Raw genomic sequence first — 19,778 nt, forward strand, 5'->3', positions numbered from 1 at the left:
TTGATAAACTGAAAGCCTTCCCCCTGACACCTGGAATAAGACAAGGACATCCACTTTCATAACTGTTATTCAACATAGTACTGGAAGTTGTAACTAGAGCAATCAGACAAGAGAAAGAAATAAATGGCATCCAAATTGTAAAGGAGGAAGTCAAATTATCCTTGTTTGCAGATGATATGATTTTATATCTAGAGAAACCTAAAGACTCCACAGAAAACTATTACAATTAATAAACAAATTCAGTAAAGTTACAGGATACAAAATCAACATATGAAAATCCATAGCATTTCTGTATGCCAACAGCAAACAATGTGTAAAAGCAATAAAGAATGTAATACCATTTACAATAGCTATGAATAAAATAAAATATCTTGGAATAAACTTAACCAAAGAAGCAGAAGATCTCTATAATGAAAATTATGAAACTTTGATGAAGAAAATTGAAGAGGACACACAAAAAATTGAAAAATATTCCATGCTCATGAATTAAAAAAATCAATATTGTTAAAATGTTCTTACTCCCCAAAGCAATGTACATATTTGATGCAATCCCCATCAAAATACAAATGACATTTTTCACAGAAATGGGAAAAATTATCCTAAAATTTATATGGAACTACAAAAGACCTGGAATAGCCAAACTCATCCTCAGCAAAATGAACAAACCTGAAGAAATCACATTACCTGGCTTCAAATTATACTACAGAGCTGTGGTAACCAAAACAACATGATACTGTCATAAAAGCAGACACATAGATCAATGGAACAGAATAGAGAACCCAGAAATAAATACACACATCTATAGTGAACTTATCTTTGACAAAGTTGCCAAGAACATATACTTTGGGGAAAGGACAGGCTCTTCAATAAAGACTTCCAGGGAAACTGAATATCCTTATACAGAAGAATGAAATTAGAACTTTATCTCTTGCCATATACAAAAATAAAATCAAAATAGATTACAGACTTAACTATAAGACTGAAACCATGAAATCACTAAAAGAAAACATTTGGGAAATGCTTGAGGACATTTGCCTGGACAAGGATTTTTTGAGTAATATTCTCAAAGCACAGGCAACCTAAGTAATATTGGACAAATGAGATCACATCTAGCTAAAAAGCTTTTGCACAGCAAAGAAAGCAATCAACAAAGAAGAGACAACCCACAGAATGGAAGAAAATATTTGCAAACTACCTATCTGATAAGGTGACTAATAATTAGACTGTGTAAAGAGCTCCAACTACTCAATAGGAAAAAATTAAATAATCTGATTATAACATGGGCAAAAGATCTGGACAAAAATTTCTTAAAAAAAAACATACAAATGGCCAACAGCTATATGAAAAAAAGCTCAACATCATTAGTCATCAGAAAAATTCAGATCATAATCCATGCCAATGAGATATCATCTTACTCCTATCAAAATATAGGCAAAAATGAATGCTGGTGAGGATGAGGAAGAATGGGTACCCTTGTACAATGTTGGTAGGAATGCAAATTAGTCAACCACTATGGAAAACAGCATGGAGATCCTCAAAAACTATTAATAAAAATAGAACTACCATTTGACCCAGCAATCCCACTGCTAGGTATACATCCAAGAGAAAAAAAGAATCAGTATATTGAAAGATACCTGCACTTCCATGTTTATTGCAGCACTATTCACAATAGTCAAGTTTTGGATTCAGCCTAAGTTTTCATGGGTGGATGAATGGTACATATACACAATGGAATATAATTCAGCCATCAAAAAGAATGAAATCTTGTCATTCGCAATGACACAGATGATAGAACTAGAAAACATTAAGTGAAATATGCCAAGCACAGAAAGACAAATCTCCCATGTTCTCACTCATTTGTGGAAGCTAAATATTAAAATAATTGATCTCAAAGAGACAGGGAGTAGAATGATGGTTACCAGAGACTGGGAAGGGTAGCAGGGAGGAAGGAATAAAGTGGGGATGGGTAATAAGGGCAAAAATATAGTTAGATAGAATGAATAATATTTGATAGCACAACAAAGTGACTGATATTCAATAATAAATTATGGTATACTTTAAAACAACTAAAAGAGTGGAATTGGAATGTTCTTAACACAAAGAAATGATAAATGCTTGATGTGATGGATATCCCAATTACCCTGATTTGATTAATACACATTGTTTGCCTGTATCAAAACATCATATGTCCCCTATAAATATATACAACTATTATGTAGCCTTAATAATTAAAAATAAGACATTTTTTTAAATGGAGGCTGGTGCAGGTCACAGCCTGAAAATAATTTTTATTATTTAAAATTTCATTATATATACATGTATAGCAGCTATACAATGTTATAATCCATGCCATCATATTCAAAATTGTATAGTAAATTTTTCTATGCTTAACTTTATTTACAATTTATAGTTACTTTATCTAAGAATGAGATTGTCACAGTCAAAACTGCTCTATGTATACATATTGATGTCCAAAATTTTACCAAAAAAACCACATATGGCACTCTGTTATTTAAAAAGTGAGGGCTAGGGTGTAATTTTCTTGTGACAGTACATCTCCTGTCCTCTTTTTTGAACATCGTTTCTTGGGAATTGAGGTAATTGAGGATCCAAACAATTCAATTAGTAGTTCCCTTGGTAATTGCAAAATCTGAGGAAAGGGAAGAGGACAGGCCTGAAAGAAATTTATCACTACCTTACAAGACAGTATACCTTTTTAGTGCTTGTATTTAATGCAAAATCAATGAGTTTCTCTTTTGAACAGAACTGGATAAACATTAATAACAATTTTCTCCTTTCCTGCCTTGTTGCTGGGCTCCAAGCGACTTACTTCTATTAATAGAGCTTTTTGTTATTGGCCAGCTTACAGCTGTAATTGGTTACGTGTCAATCCTGGGGCTGTGTGTTCCGTCACTGGATGAAGACATGGGAAGTACTCTAGTCTAATAGGTTATACCTGAACACATATATATGCATGCACCTATACATACACACATACATACACATATATTTATTTACTGCAATTAGTTTGGAAGGAATAGCATATTTACATGTTACAAAATTCAAAGGGACATGGAGGCATATGATGAAAATTTCCTCTTATCCCCCTGTCTCTACCTACTCAATTTCCTTCCCTGGAGTAAACCATTTTTATGAATTCATGAACACCCTTTAAAGGCTATTTTATTCTCATACAAGTGACTATATATATATATATATATATATATATATATATATATATACATAGTTTTATATATAGTTGATCCTTGAATAGCATGGGTTTAAACTGTGAAGGGCCACTTATTGGAGATTTTTTTCAATAAATATATTGAAAAATTTTTTGGAGATTCGTAACAATTTGACAAACTCACAGTTGAACCATGTACCCTAGAAATATCCAAAAAAGAAAAAGTTATGTATGTCATGAATGCATAAATATGTATGTAGATACTAGTCTAATTTTATCATTTATTATCATAAAATATTCATAAATCTATTACAAAGTGTTAAAGTTCATCAATACTAACATACACAAACACTTATAGACCATACAGGGCACCATTTGCAGCCCAGAGAAATATAAGCAAAGTAAAGAGGCAATATTAAATCATAATTGCATGAAATTAACTGTAGTACATACTGTACTGCTGTAATAATTTCATAGCCACCTTCTGTTGCTATTGTGGTGAGCTCAAGTGTTGTTTAAAATGCCATATGACACTAATCATCTGAGTGAGCAGTTCGTTTCCCCAGTAAATTGTATGTCGCAGTAAAAAGTGATCTCTCGTGATTATCACATACTTTTCATGTTTAGTGCAATAACATAAACCTTGAATAATATCATGGGACTCACACAAAGTGCCACTAAGTGATGCTGGAAGTGCTCCCAAGAAGAAGAGAAAAGTCATGACATTAGAAGAAAAAATTAATTGCTTGATATGTACCATAGATTGAAATCTGCTGCTACAGTTGTCCTTCATTTCAAGATATATGAATCCAGTGTTAAGGACCATTATAAAAAAGAAAACTCATGAAGCCATTACTACAGCTGCACCAGCAAGCATGAACTTGTACTTTTTGTGAAATACCTTTTTATATCATATTGAAAATGCAGCTTTTTTGTGGTGCAGAATTGCTATAAGAAAAGCATACCTGTAAACTCTAATATGATTTGAGAAAAAAGCAAAGTGATTATATGACAACTTAAAGAAAGCCAAAGGAAGGTAAAGGATCTAAAACTGGAGAATTTTATGCCAGCAAAGGATGGCGTGATAATTTCAGAATGAGGTTTAGCTTAAAAAAATATATCAAAATAACAGGAGAAACAGCTTCTGCTGACCAAGAGGCAGCAAAAAAGTTCCCAGACACCATAAAGAAAATCATTGAGAAAATAGATATATGCCTGAACAGGTTTTTAATGCAGATAATGGTGCCCTATGCTGAAAAAGAAAACAACAAAAAAACCACAAAGGACATTAGGCATAAAGAGAAGGGAGCACCAGGATTTAAGGTAGGCAGGGATAAGCTAAATCAATTGTTTTGTGCAAAAGCAGTCAGGTTGATGATCAGAACTCCCCTTATCTGTAAAGTTGCTAACCCCTGTGCCTTGAAGGGAAAAGATGAACAAACACTAGCTGCCAGTCTTTTGGTTGTACAACAAGAAGTTGTACAATGAGAACCCTTTTTCTTTTTTTTTATTAATTGTATTTTATTTTATCATATTATGGGAGTACAAATATTGTGAGGGTTACATACATTGCCCCTGCCATTCCTCCCCTCACCCCATGCCTTACCAAAACATCAAGCATGTCCTACCCCCAGGTGCTGGGCATCGCACCTACCCTTTTTCTGGATCGGTTTCACTGATGCTTTGTCCCTAAAGTTGTTTGGAAGTACCTTGCCAGTAAGGGACGGGCTTCTAAAGTTCTTTTGCTATTGGACAATGCCCCTGGTCACCCAGAACCCCATGAGTTCAACACCAAAAGCATCACAGTGTTCTACTTGCTCCCAAACACATCTCTAATTCAGCCACTAGATCAGAGGCTCATAAAGACCTTTAAGGCTAATTACACACAATACTCTGTGGAGAGGATTGTCAGCCCTATGGAAGAGAATGCTGATAGAGACAGCATCATGAAAGTCCAGAAAGATCGCACTAATGAAGATGCCATTATTGTTATAGAAAAAGCCATGAAAGCCATGAAGCCTAAAGCATTAAATTCCTGCTGGAGAAACTTGTGTCCAGATGGTTGTACGTGACTCCACAGGATTTTTAACACAGCCAGTCAAGGAAGTTATGAAAAACATTGTGGGCATGGCAAAAAAAGATGGGGCGATGACGGGTTTCAGTATATGAATCTTGAAGAAATTCAAGAGCTAATAGACACCACACCAGAGGAATGAACAGAAGACAATTTGGTGGAGGTGAGCACTTCTGAACAAGTGGCAGATGATGAGAAACGACATAGGAGAAGCAGAGCCAGAAAACAAATTGATATGAGACTATCCGTTAGAAGGGTTCTGATTAATTGAGACTGCTTTTGACATCTTTTATGACATGGACCCTTCTGTGATATGGGCACTGAAACTAAAGCAGATAGTGGAGGAAGAATTAAAAGAGAAATAAAAAAGCAAAGCAGACATAAATGACCATGTATTTCTGCAAAGTTTTACCAAGTGTACCTGCCTCTCCTGCCTGTCCTTCCTCCTCTTCTGCATCTTCCACCCTCTGACACAGCAAGTCCAACCCACCCTCTTCCTCCTCCTCCTCAGCCTACTCAACATGAAGCCAATGAAGATATACTTCTTTATAATGATCCACTTCCACTTAATAAATAGTAAGTATATTTTCTCTTCCTTATGATTTCCTTAATAACATTTTCTTTTCTCTGGCTTACTTTATTGTAAGAATACAATATATAGTACATATAACATACAAAATATGTGTTGACTGCATGCCATCAGTAAGGCTTCTGGTCAACTGTAGGCTATTAGTAGTTATGTTTTTGGGGGACAAAAAGTTAAACACAGATTTTCAACTGTGCAGAGAGTCAGCACCTCTAACCTTTGTGTTGATCCAGGGTCAACTGTACTTTAAAAAAAAAATATATATATATAATTTAATAATTCTTAGCATTTAGGAGTATATGCTATTTGGAAGGCTTTTTACGCAAATGATAGCATATTATCACATTATATGCACAGAAAAATTGCTTTGTACATTGCTTTTATACCTAACAATAAAGCCTAATGATTGTTTTATCTCATTACCTAAAGAGTATCCTTGTTCTTTTTTTCAGTTGCATAGTATTCTGTCACATGGTGTTTTAAACCTTATTTAAGCATTTAGGTTGATTCCAGTATTTTTTCTTACAAATAATGTAGTAGTTTCAACTTTGCACATGTAACTTTAATACTGGCAAAAAAAAAATCTGTGGGATAAATTCCTAGAATGGGAATTATTGGGGAAGAGAGTATTTACATCTGTAATCTAGATAGATATAGCCAAATTCTCTGTAAAAGCACCACTAAATCCATCAATAGAATACGAGAGAACCCTTTCCTCAGCCTCTCTCATCATTAGAGTCTCCACCATTTTTAGCAGTTTTAAAACTAACTTTTAAAAAAAGTTAGTTATTTTTTTTTAAGAATGAGGGAGTTGGTAAGGTTTTGTAGTCAGGCAGAATTCCTAATACTTTACACAGAGCAGCTGATTTAACTTCTCTAAGCTTCAACTTTCTTATCTATAAAATAGGAATTATAATACCTCCCTTGTATAATTTCTAAAGACAAAGAACATTATATAATGATATGTGAAACAAAGCAAGGATAAAAAGTAAATAAATATTTGTCCAAAAGAAGAAAGTGATTTTTTTGTCTCCTAGTTCTTGTGGGAGTTTGGTGTTTTTTGGAGTATTTTTGGGCCTCTGCACTCTGACCACAGGCAGTGGCTCCTTCCTTCCCTCATACTGCCTCAGTCTTGCTGGCCTCTTTGCCACTCCTTTAACATGCCAAAGACACTCTGCCTCAGGGCCTTTGCATAGCTTTTTCTTTTGCCTGGAACTCTTTTCATCCAGGTATCTGTATGGCGTACTCCTTCATCTCAGTCATCTCTTTCCTCAAATGATTCTCAGGGAGTTCTTTCCAGAGCTCCCGATTTTGCATCTACCTCCAATGCTCTTGGCTTCCTTCTGAGTTGTATTTTTCTCCATAACTCTTATCAGCACCCCTGCGTTTTTTTTTTATTACTAATATGGTTGAATCTCTCCTTCCACAAAATGTAAGGGCAGGAATTTTTCACTGCTGCACTCTCAGGGCCTAGATCCAGTGCCTTGCATGTTAGAGGTATTCAATACATTCAAGGAATGACTTTGAAAGATCAAATTACAGATTAATCTAAGAAGAGGTGAAATCTGAGAAATAAGACATAAATTAAGAATGGCTGCCTTAAAATATGTGAATACACTGTCTGTGTCAGTACTCTGAGATATTATCATTCCCCTCACCTCCCTACTTACTGAGATGTAACTTCTAGAGATTTGATACAAAAATGGAGATAAAAGAAGTAACCTAGTTTGTATTATATAACCTAGTATGTATAAACAGCACTGACTGAAAAAAAAATCACAAACAGCAATTAAATCAAATATCTCCATTCCCTGGTAGCCAGCGGCACTCGCTGCTGTAATTTTTGATTCCAGTTCTAGCTTAGACCTAGGACGCGGGGCGCATAACAAAGACAACTAAATGCCTACTATTTATTGTTGGAATAGCAGGAATACAATTAGGGGACATGAATACAGCCTCACATCTCTTAGAATTGTCTGATTAGCTGTGACAGCTTCAGATGAGAGAAACCAAAAGGAGCCATATATTCCTAAATAGTTATTAACTGAGGTACATAAAATGGAGCATGTTCCCTTCAGAACAACAATCTGCTCATGAGGCTCATTTGCACAGGAGTGTGGCTATTAGTGACATTTCTGCTTTGCAGACTGTAAGGGCCTCATCCTCATCAGCTGAGATCTAGTCTGAGATGAGACAACCAGGAATGAACTGCACACTTAAAGGGATTTTGTATCACCAAAATGTGGCATATAAATGTGATGCCAAGACTCATTCTTGGGCTTTATTACTGATAAAAACAACTTGCTGAAAATAAAGTACCCACTTTCTTCATATGGCAAGTAATGCTAAATGCACTTCTCTCTCGGTGAACTTTGAAAGTCTTTTCACCTGCGTTGTTATTCTTGGATTCCAATATTGCCAAAGTAAGAGTAGATTCTGGTTAATACTGGTTGTGTGTTTGTGACATTGTTTCAACACACTGTTTTCCCTAAAGACTGTACTGTATGGTAGATTGACATATGGTAATCAGAAATCGGACTGGCTATGCACTGTTGTCACTATTGATTCAGACTTCATGAGAAATTGTTAAATGAACAAAGAAAAGTGATGAAAACTGATGAATAGTATGCTGGGGCTCAGCCAGGTGGGCAGTGGAGAGAGAGTGCAAAGCAGCAAAAAGTGAACATTACTAATTACTGTTTGGATGTCTGCGTTAGCTAAAAGTGATGGAGTGGATGACTAGATGCTTTGTAATGCGGGTGATGCCAGCCTTTGAACAAGTAAGCAAGTCTTTCCTTTGAACATGGATGGCTTTATTTTATTTCATTCTGCTCTTTTGTTTTTGTTAGGGATTGCCCATCTTCTGGTACTGAAATGCCTAGCATATAACACCTGCTCACTAAATGTTTTTTAGTATACTAGATAGGGGGAATATATTCTAGTGCTTTATAGCACTATAGTGTGACTATTATTAACAACAATTTATTGTATATTTTTGAATAGCTAGAAGAATGGATTTTGACTCTTTCAACATAAATAAATGATATTCAAGATGATAGATATGCTAATTACACTGATTTGATCATTACACATTGTATACATGTATTAAAATATCAGATTGTACTTTACAAATCTGTACAATTATGTGTCAATAAAAAATAATAATAAAGGCAAAGAAATAAATAACATAAAACAAAAAAAATCTTTTTGAATAGAAATAGTAAAATCCTTCACAACATTTAACCTTTTCGTAAAAGACCACTTATCCAAATTTTCACACATGCTTGTAAAATTGTTTTCATGATTTTGTCTTCAATGAATATAATCCAAATTCCTAAGAAATTCTGTGAGAAATTCAAAAGCATAATTTAAAATTTCAATGTGCATCTAAAACCTAGCTTCTAAACTATAATTGTTTATATTCACTGTCATGATTGGAAGAAAGCAAGATATTATTTTTTATCAAATTGATTTAGATATGAAAAGTGATAAGAGCCTAAATTAGAGGTCAGACAAATAAAGCTAAGATAAAATAGCAGCAGTAACTAACTTTCATGGCTTATTTATGGCTATGCCATGCACTGTGGTAAGTGCTTTAACAGTAGCAGTTTGAGGTAATTACTCAAACCGTTATCTCCAGTTTATAGATGAGGAAATTGAGGTTTTGAGAAGTTCAATAATATAGTTGACCTTAATTTCCAAGGTCAGACGACTAGTTAGTGAGTCAGCTGACATTCAAACTTATGCATGCTGGGCTGGGCTGGGCACGGCAGCTCATGTCTGCAAGCCTAACACTCTGGGAGGCTGAGGTGGGAGGATAGCTCAAGGTAAGGAGTTCGAGACCAGCCTGAGCAAAAGTGAGACCCTCATTTCTACCCAAAATAGAAAAAATTAGCTGGGCATGGTGGCACATGCTCGTAGTCCCAGCTACTCAGGAGGCTGAGACAGAAGGATTGCTTGAGCCCAGGAGTTTGAGGTTGCTGTGAGCTAGGCTGATGCCACTGCACTCTAGTCAGGGCAACAGAGCAAGATTTTGTTTAAAAAACAAACAAACAAACAAACAAACAAACAAAAAACTTAGGCATCCTGACTCCAAACTCAATGTTCTTCATCACCATGTGTACTGCACAAACAAAATCAAATAGAAACACAGTCAACTGCATGGAATGATAATTAAGGTGTTAGGTCATATTAGTTCAAGGATCCAGGTCATTTGATCTAGAAATTACACAGTAGTTTAAGGTTGGTAATTAAATATTTAAGGTATTTTATATTTCAATGAGAGAAAATGTATAGCATAAATATAGCTTTACATCATTTAAAAAATTCTCATCAGAGTCGTAATTTCACAAAAAAGGGAATAAAAAGGATCACATGCTCATGATCAGTTCTTTGCTGAGATATAAATATTGCTAAGTGGTGGTCTTTTCTTTCAATCCCACCTCTCCTTTCTACATCTGAAACTACTGTGTTAGGTGAGAATCTCTTACCTGGGCTATTACAGCAAACTTCAAATGGTTTTCCCCAAATCTCAGTTTGTTCTCCACTTTGCTGCAAGAAGTATCTTCACCAACCAACCAACAAAAAAACACTGTATCACTTATTTCCTTATTAAGAACAATAATATTGTTTTTAGTCTTTTACCATAATCATACACTTCACTGTTAATCAATTAAGCTATGGGCCCCCTCCTAGTAAAATTAACTTTATACATTGCTCCATATTCTCTAATATTATTTACTAGAGATTTCTAAAATTCCATTTCCAGTTTGCCTCTCATTTGATATCCCACCATATTTGTCCCTTCAAATACTCTGCACTCAGGCACCACTAACCCTCCTATTGTTTCCCATGCTTGGAATATTCTCCAAGTCCTCTTTTAAGTGACCTCTTAATTGTCTGAGTTACTATGTTGGAATATACAAAGACCTTGTGAGGTGGCTGTGATAGACAGCCCAGAATTCAAACCTAGTTATATAAGTTTGGGAACACTACTTAGCTGATTAAAATCTCAATTTCAGCATTGGTGAAATATGGTTGTAATGTTATTTACTGAATTTCTACAAAGATCAAATGAGATAATGAGTATAAAGGGCTGACAACTTTATTACAAATGCATGTTTCTATCTTCAGTCCCAGGTGAATTATAACCTTCTCTGTGAACACTGACTTGCCACTCACCATTTCAATTCCTAACCTCATCTCCTATGCCAGTGAGTGGATTTTGGGTTTTCCTCTCAGTGCTCCCCCACAACTCAGGGGTAAGATTTAACTATTCCTTGTCTGTTTCTCCATCTAGACCAGTAGTTGTTAGCTCAGACTGCATATTTATTTCTTCATTTATTTTTGAGACAGAGTCTCACTCTGTTGCCCTGAGTAGAGTGCCTTGGCATCAGCATACATCACAGCAACCTCAAACTCCTGGGCTCAAGCGATCCTCCTTCCTCAGCCTCCTGAGTAACTGGGACTACAGGCATGCACCATGATGTCCAGATAATTTTTCTACTTTTAGCAGTGAGGGGGTCTCACTCTAGCTCAGACTAGTCTCAAACTCCTGAGCTCAAGTGATCCTCCTGCCTTGGCCTCCCATAGTGCTATGATACAGGCGTGAGCCACTGCACCTGGCCAGAATGCACATTTAAACAACCTTTGGAGATCTTTAAAAATACTCTTGCTTGGTTCTATTAAATCAGAGTCTCTTGTCTGATACACAGTAGTAGATGATTTTAAAGTTCCCAAAGTGGTTTTTTTGTACAGGTCTAGACTATAGATTCCTTGAGAGCAGGGTTTCATCAGTGAAGCCCCATTGCTGGCATAGAGTTTGGTACAAAGCGGATGTTCTATAAGTGCCTCTAGAATGAATGAATGAATGCATGCTTGCATGACGGCCAGTCGCCCAGTGTTTCTGAATACATAATACATTTGATGAACTTCAACTCATTTGATTATGAAACTGAAGCATTCAAATTTAACATATTCTTAATTAATTTACACTTACACAATGATAATCAATACCTAAACAGTAAAAGAAATGCTTTAAGTTTTCTCAAAATCTAGGTATTGCTTCAGACAACTTCCTTTCTATGTATTTATATGGTCATTATTTTTCTTTCATTATTTTGGCTTCCAAAGTCATATTAGCTAGGTTGTTTTAACCTATAAATCTATTAGAGTGTATCTAAATAACTAGAGCTGACATTGACACTCCACTTGCCAGTGTAAGATTTTGTAGACTGCTATTTAATACTACTATATAATACTATCCCTTATAGCATTTGTTTTGTTGCCTTCCTCTGAAAGTATATATGTATATTTCTATTTAACCTGTGTTCAGACCCATCAATAATTGTGTGTTAGCTGTGAAAATACACACAGTAGCTTGAGAAAAGAGAAAGCAAGGGGCTAATGGCATTAAAAGCAATAGCTCTAGTAATTTGTTGAAATTAATTTTTTCCTATAATGGCAGGCAGTGTTTCTTTTCTGAATCCTAAATGGAAGCTAATATACAACAAAAGGTTTTTTTATATAGTAAATAGTGTGAGAATACCATGACTAGTAAAATCAGCTTTCTTATCTAAATGCAAAAGATTCATAAGCTTATTTTCAGTAGGATTTGATTTCAAGATGGCCTCTAGACATTAAGCTGAATGATGGATAAGGAAAACAGATTCCTATCTTCTCTGATAAACAGGATCATGACTTCATTACCTCAGGTCTGGCCTAGAAATTGAAATGTTATCGGCTTAGCAAAAAGAAAGAAAATACATTACAAAAATGTCTCTAACTGTTGGCGGGTCTTGGTAATGGAAATGTACAGGCTGGATGTCTTTGTTGAAATAAAAATGGTTGATTCTGGGACTGTTATCTAATTTCTCTATAATGTTATTTTCTCTTAGGTAATCAGCTCTGATGTGGGATCTACAGTTTCCTTCTGGCTAATAGACACTGGGCAGAAAATCAAACAGTTTACTGGTTGCCATGGCAATGCAGAAATCAGCACTATGGCCCTTGATGCAAATGAGACACGGCTTTTGACTGGCAGCACAGATGGTACCATAAAGGTGCGAACAATGCTGTTTTTCCACCCAGATATGAGGGGGCTAATGCACTATATGAGGAGTCATGGCTATAGATATCCTTGCTTTTGCCTTTTTGGTATTGTAAGAAACTAGATCAGACAAGATGAGAGCTAAGTAAGTCAAACTATCTAATAACAAAGCTGCCAGGAAAATAAACCTCTGTGGAAAAATGAATAAATTATTTTTCTGAATAAATTATTTAGAATAAAAATAAACGTGGCTTACTTATTTCAGAAAGCTCTGTTTTCAGTGTACTGAATAGGGGACTACTTGGTTGGATAAAATTCCTGGACAATTTTTATGTTCTTTGGTTTATATCTTATCTCTAGTTTTCTTTTTCTAAGTTGATTAAATGAGAGATCAGGGCAAATTAAGTAAACATTAAAGAACAGCATAGATGCAAATTTTTCAGAAAATAAATAACTTAAAAGAAAACCTATTTTGTAATTTGCATTTTTGTTATGCAAAAGCAAGTGAGATAGTGAAGAAGGATAGTTGAAAGAACAATAATAATCGTGTTTATTATCCATCCTAAACTACGTTATGCTTCTAATTTTCTTATTTTGTAACTTTTATTAATTTCTCATGGGAGAAGGCACTATTTTGGTTTGCAAAATTATCAACTTTTCATGCAAACCTAGATACTTGTCCTCTGAAACCATGGCCCCCTGTGAAACTTCTCTGTTCCCCTCAGCCCCCATAGTAATGACACTCTTTGATTGGAGATGGCTTGTGCCACTCTGAGGCAACAGAAGGCAATTTCCTGAATAAATTTTTAATAGTTCTCAAACATGTGATAACTGGGATTCGAAAGATATTTGACTACCTTCTGTGGTGTGGTGTATGATGCATTCAGTTAAACTGAAGGGAAGGGTGATAGAAAGCTCCCTGAATATGTAGTTAGAACATCCTAGCAGTTGGGGGTAAGTATTCAGATGGATTTCAGGGTGGGAACCATTAGTGTGAGAGATGTGCTATGCGTTGGTGCTAGAAGTGAGAATCTCTGGAAATCCGTATAACTTGGCCTCTCGGAAGGTTAATAGAATGAGGTGTGGAATGGAAACTTGGATTTCCGTAATCTCTTTTACAGGAGAGCTACTAAGATGTGTGAGGGTACCTAGACAAACCAAATCCTAGTAGTTAGGTTGAAATAAAAGAAGACTGACTGGAACTGGAGTATTAGTGGTTTAGGCAAAAGAAACAAGCCAGTATCTTGTTTAGCAGTCCTGAATATGAGACTGAACTGAACAATGAGGCAGTGCAGTAGGTTCCATTTACCTCTATTTTTGGAAAGTAACTGCATATAGAGTCTAGAGTAAGGGAGAACTTGTAGATGTTGCTAAAATGGTGCCAACGAATGGACTTAGGAGGATATGGGGGCAGTCAGATCTTTGCAATACCTATTTGTGGAAATTATTTCAAGTGGACTTGGTAATAGCCACGTTTAGAAGAGAACAAAGCAGTATGGTGAAGACTATGTATACCCCTCAAGTCTCAACTCAAGCTTTGACATCTTAGAAGTTAATGTGAATTTAGTAATATAATCACTGCTTTTGAAGGTGCATTTATCTTTATCAAAATAGCATAACAGAATTCTGAAATCTGGCAACTTCTGCATAGGACACATAAATCAGGGTTGAGCTGCTCTGGCCATATTCTATGAAGAAATAAGAATGAATGACATTTCCCAATCTCATTTATAATTTAGAATCCAAAATCAGCACCTATGTAATCAAAGACTTAAAGCTTTCCTTCTATTTATTAAGGCTCTGAAGGGTCTGTTTTTAAATTAATTCATGTTTTGAATAATTAATATATGCACACAATAAAACTTTTGAAATATAAAAGAGATTTACAGTGAAAAGAAAGTCTTGTTCTTACTTCTGTTCCCAGCTCTTTCTCTGAGGTTACCACTGTTACAGGTTTTCTGTGCATCCCTCTAGCCTGTGAGTACCATTTGTTTCTTGGATAGTGAATGGCAGTCCACTATACAATGCTGTTCTGTGTTTTGCATTTTTCTCTCTTAGACATCGTATGAATGAATACAATAAGAACAATGTTAATTATTTTTTATTGCATGTTTAGTATGAACTAGGTACTGTTCTAACCACTTTAAACACACACACACACACACACGCACACACACACATCCATAAAGCTGGTACTACTATTATCACAATTTTACAGATGAGGAAGGTGAAATCCAAAGAGGAAACGCAACTTCCTCAAGGTTCCATAGCTAGTTGAGTTTTGACAGAGTCTAGAAAAATGGAGATGACTCATTTTTCTTAATGGCTGTATTATATGCTACTGCATAGATACTTCATATTCTGATTGTTCAGATTCTTACTAATAAGCAATTAGGTTGGTCCCAATCTTTATCTTTTGTAAACAAAGCTGCAAGAATATGCTTGAAAAATATGTCATTTCACACATATGAGTGTATCTGTAGGATGATTTCTTAGAAGTTGAATTTTTAAGTCAAAGGGTGTATGCATTTTAATTTTGATAGAATTGTGCCAGTTTGTCCTCTGTGCACAATGTGCCAATGATGTTTCGTTGTAGGGCTTGATTTTAACTGCTACTGGATGCTGTTCTTAAAGCACACCCATTGCGCCTGAGTTCTCCCTCCACTGCCTCAGTAGGGAAACTAGAACTGCTTATGTCCCCTTTTAGGACTGGGTCTGGCATCCACTATCAACAGGAGGTTTTATTGGTAGAAGATGGGAAACCCAGTACATGATGACTATATTTTGGGCTCTGTGCCAGATGTTTAATCTCTAAGCATCCTTGAGGAGTTAGATTCCTGCGTCTCAAATGAGGAAGCAGAAATTTAGAGAGACACACAGTGAAAAACAAGGATTTCAACAGATGCCAAGATGTGGTTCTTCTTGATTTTATATTGTCTGTCCTTGAAAAATACATATTACGTTATAGATTTTTGAATCAATTCTTATTAGAACAAACCAATAGAGTTATAAGTAGAGTCTGAGATATGTAAGCCATGTACCACCTAATAACGTTTTGGTCAACAACCAACCAGATACACCAGCACTTACCATTGTGTTACAATTGCCCACAATATTCAGTACAGTAACATGGTGTATGGGTTTGTACCCATAACTATACCATATAGCCTAGGTGTGTAGTAGGCTATACCATCTAGATTTGTGTAAGTACATTCTATGATATTAACACAATGACAAAATTGTCCAGTGATACATTTCTCAGAATTTTTCCTGTAATTAAATGATGCATGACTTAATCTCCTCGCACACTGATTCTGCAGTGAATTCTCCAGAGGACACCAGTTGAGTGTCCTCTATTTCAATTCAATTCTGACACTCTCTACCTAGAGATAGCATCAGATCCCACAGGCTGAGAGCTCAGTCCCACAAGACTGCCCCCTACTTCAGATGCCAGTTTTAAGCACAGGTTGTGATCTTTGCTTCTGAGTGACTGGCTATAAATTAGGGTTCTAAGGACCTCTTCCTTGGGTTCAATTAATTTGCTAGTCTGGCTCACAGAACTCAGGGAAACACTTTATTTATATTTATCCATTTATTATAAAGGATATTACAAATGATACAGATGGGTGGGCGGATGGCAGAGATGCATAAGTCAAGGCATGTGGGAAGGAACGTGGTTTTTCCATGGTGGGCACGCTACCCTCTAGCAACCTCTGTGTGCGTTACCCAGAAGCTCTCCAAACTCTGACCTTTGGGTTTTTATGGAGGCTTCATTATGTAAGTATGATTTATTCCATCATTGGCCACTGGAGATCAACTCAACTTTCAGACCCTCTGCCCTCCCTGGAAGTTGAGGGGTGGGGTTGAAAGTTCTGTTCTAATCATGTTTTGGTCTTTCCTGTGACCAGCCTCCCACTCTGAGGCTATCTAGAGGTCCCCAGTCACCAGTAATGCCATTAGCATACAAAAGACACTCTTATCACTCTGGAGATTCCACGGGTTTTAGGAGCTGTGTGCCAGGAAATGAGGATGAAGACCAAATATATATGTGTATATATATCTATATGCCTATATATAGATATATTTCCAATATCTCATAAGAATAGTAAATATAATGACTAAATTTAAATGTTGAGAGGGTTTTCTTTAATTAGTACATATCCTAAGTGAATCAACCATAGTTCAGAAATAAACACAAAAGTTTAAAATAATCCTGTTACACGATATTATTTTACACATTGAAGAAGACATTTTCTCTTCCTGTTTCTAAGGTGGTTTTAATTTTTCTCTTCAAGATATGGGACTTCAATGGATATTGTCACCACACATTAAATGTTGGGCAAGATGGAGCTGTGGATATTTCACAGATCCTGGTTCTTAAGAAGACAATACTGGTTACAGGTTGGCAGAGGTATGATTATGCTTCATGCAAAACTATAGGAAGATAAAAAGTGAATGTTTTCATTTGAATTACAATCTAAAAGAAAAAAGAACATAGAAATTTTAACTGATTCTGAGTCATTAAATGACTGGTGACATAGGTGAGTGATACTCTAGTTGGAATTGATTGAATGCTTAGTGAATAAAATATTATCAGATCACATAGCTTAAGTGGCTTTGAGAAGTGTTATAGGGCTATCTTCTTCTGGCTTTGGGAATTTGAATGTCTTTCAGATGGGGATGTAATACCACTACCTGAGTTCCAAAAGTTTCCCAAATTTTATAGTCAATAAATTCTTAACGTGTAGGTTACGTTACTTCAGCTGTAAAGGAAGCTTACTGCTTCCTTTCTTGTGACTTATTTCCAATTGCAACACAAGAGGAAAATAGCCCAGTGAGTTCTGTGTGAACATCTTCTTTGTACTGGTGCAGAAAGGGGCTTTTCACAAGCCACTTACTCTTCTTGAGGAGCAACGCCTTCATTACATTATAAGGAAAATTACTTTTCTTTCCTTTTTTCCTGTGAGAACTAAGGGATCATAAACAGGGCCTTTCCTATGGCATTGTATAAGCACTAGGAAAATTAAAGTGTGATATGTTTTGAAAATATGTTGTCCATAAATGTAAAAGTTCACAAAGTATTGTTCTAATGGATAATTTACCCAACATTATTCACTATAGAACTATTATCTTAATAGTTTGAATCTAGGATTAAATCACATTTAACACCTAGACAATCAGTAGTATATATTTGGGGATTTTTATTAATCATAGGAAAGACTTTTCTTCCAATGCAATGTACATATACAGACTGGCAAACGCAATGCTCCACACTTCTTCATGTTCAAGGGTAGTTTGACAATAAGAAAGAAAGCATAGTCTAGATTATTCTACTTGATAGGAACTAATTCAATCACCCTTACCTTTGAAGGACAATACTTCATATCTCTGAGAGTAATCATGATCCATTATCTACTCACAGCCACTCCAACACTCTCTGATCTAATGATCTCTACAATTAGGCTGTGCTAAGGAATAATTTTAATTCTTTAATATCATGAATAATTTTAATTCTTTAATATCATCTTTAATTCTTTAATATCATGGGTAGATGTGTGATATCTAACTAATCCAATTTAAATTTTAAACATAACAAAAAGGAATTTAAAAAATTAATCAGTTTAATTTAAAACTTGGACATACCTTCTTCTTTATTTTTAGATATCCATACTTAAAAATTAGGATCAAATAAAAGATTTTTTGACTGCTTACAAAAGGAAATTTAAACAATTAAATGTATACAGTTAAATGTATACAATTAAATGTATACATCTAAACAATTAGATGTATACAGTCACATAAAAGTGGTTTAAAGTAGCATCTGATGTTCTCATCTATGTTGGTGGGTGGTCACTTTCTATAATTTGGGTAGGAAGCTTTGGGAAAACTGGAATGAGAGTAAAGAAAGTTATCATTCTTCCTATCTTTCTCCATTTTTTGCATCTTCCTCAAGACTGTCAGGACTTGGAAACCTTAGTTGAAATTAAAAATTGAATTAATATATTCTCCGTTATATTATTCCATTTTGATATTGGTAGATTCAAAAATTATATTTTCTAAGTCAGAGGCTTTATATCCTTTTTTTTTTTTTTTTTTTTTTTTACCAGAAGTCATTTAACTGAAGAGGCAAGAGGGCAGGTAACTCTTTAGATATGGTTTGGGAAGGATGGACCATTAAACCAAGTCCTTCACAGTTTGGTGATCAGAGAAGAAATAACTGGAAGATTGACAGTCATCTTATTTAGCTTTCTTGAAAACACAGAGAGATACTTTGAGGTGAAGTTGTAGCTATAACTTCAGGCTGTATCTAAATACAGAGATTGGTTCGATAATTTTTCACAGGATGGAATAGAAATTACATTTACTAAGTGCGGTACCTAAATACCATCCAATTTATTTTATTTTTAGTGCTGTGTAGCATTAGGCTGTTTACACACATTATGTAATTTAATCCTTAGCTTCATTCTGGAAGGTAGGCAACGTTTTATACATACCTCAAATCTCTGTCTTCAGCTGTTGTCTCTCTAAGTGCACTTACCCATTTGCTTGCTGGCTATGTCTTAGTGCAGTCCCAAATTCAACATGGTCTAAACTAAAATCATTATTTATTTTCCTCTCCAAAACCTACTGCTCTTAGATTTGGAGCTTCAGTTAATTGTCATAAATCTGGACATCCATCTTGCTTCTTCCTTTTCACAACTTTACAGCCAAGTAGTCCCAAAGTCTTACCTACTTGATATCCTAAATATTTCTCAAACCTGCTCCTGTAAGCACCACAGCCACATTATTCAGAGCATCATTGCTATTTGAGTGAATGCCACTGTCTTCTAATTTGTAGTTTCTTCTAGTAATGCCCACTTGTCACCCCTTAAATGGATTCTAT

The 19,778-nt window shown here is 35.4% G+C and overlaps 1 protein-coding gene across 1 annotated transcript in view; it reads left to right on the forward strand.

Annotated features, from left to right (window-relative positions):
- Positions 1–19,778, forward strand: part of WDR49 (WD repeat domain 49) — a 153,244-nt gene that overhangs the window by 66,921 nt on the left and 66,545 nt on the right. Inside the window, exons 8-9 of the mRNA XM_012752204.2 lie at positions 12,744–12,908; positions 17,191–17,306. Of these exons, the coding sequence (XP_012607658.2) occupies positions 12,744–12,908; positions 17,191–17,306 (281 nt within the window). The remainder of the gene's footprint in view (positions 1–12,743; positions 12,909–17,190; positions 17,307–19,778) is intronic.

This window comes from Microcebus murinus, chromosome 1 (assembly GCF_040939455.1).
Source record: "Microcebus murinus isolate Inina chromosome 1, M.murinus_Inina_mat1.0, whole genome shotgun sequence".
In the NCBI taxonomy this organism is placed as follows: domain Eukaryota; kingdom Metazoa; phylum Chordata; class Mammalia; order Primates; family Cheirogaleidae; genus Microcebus; species Microcebus murinus.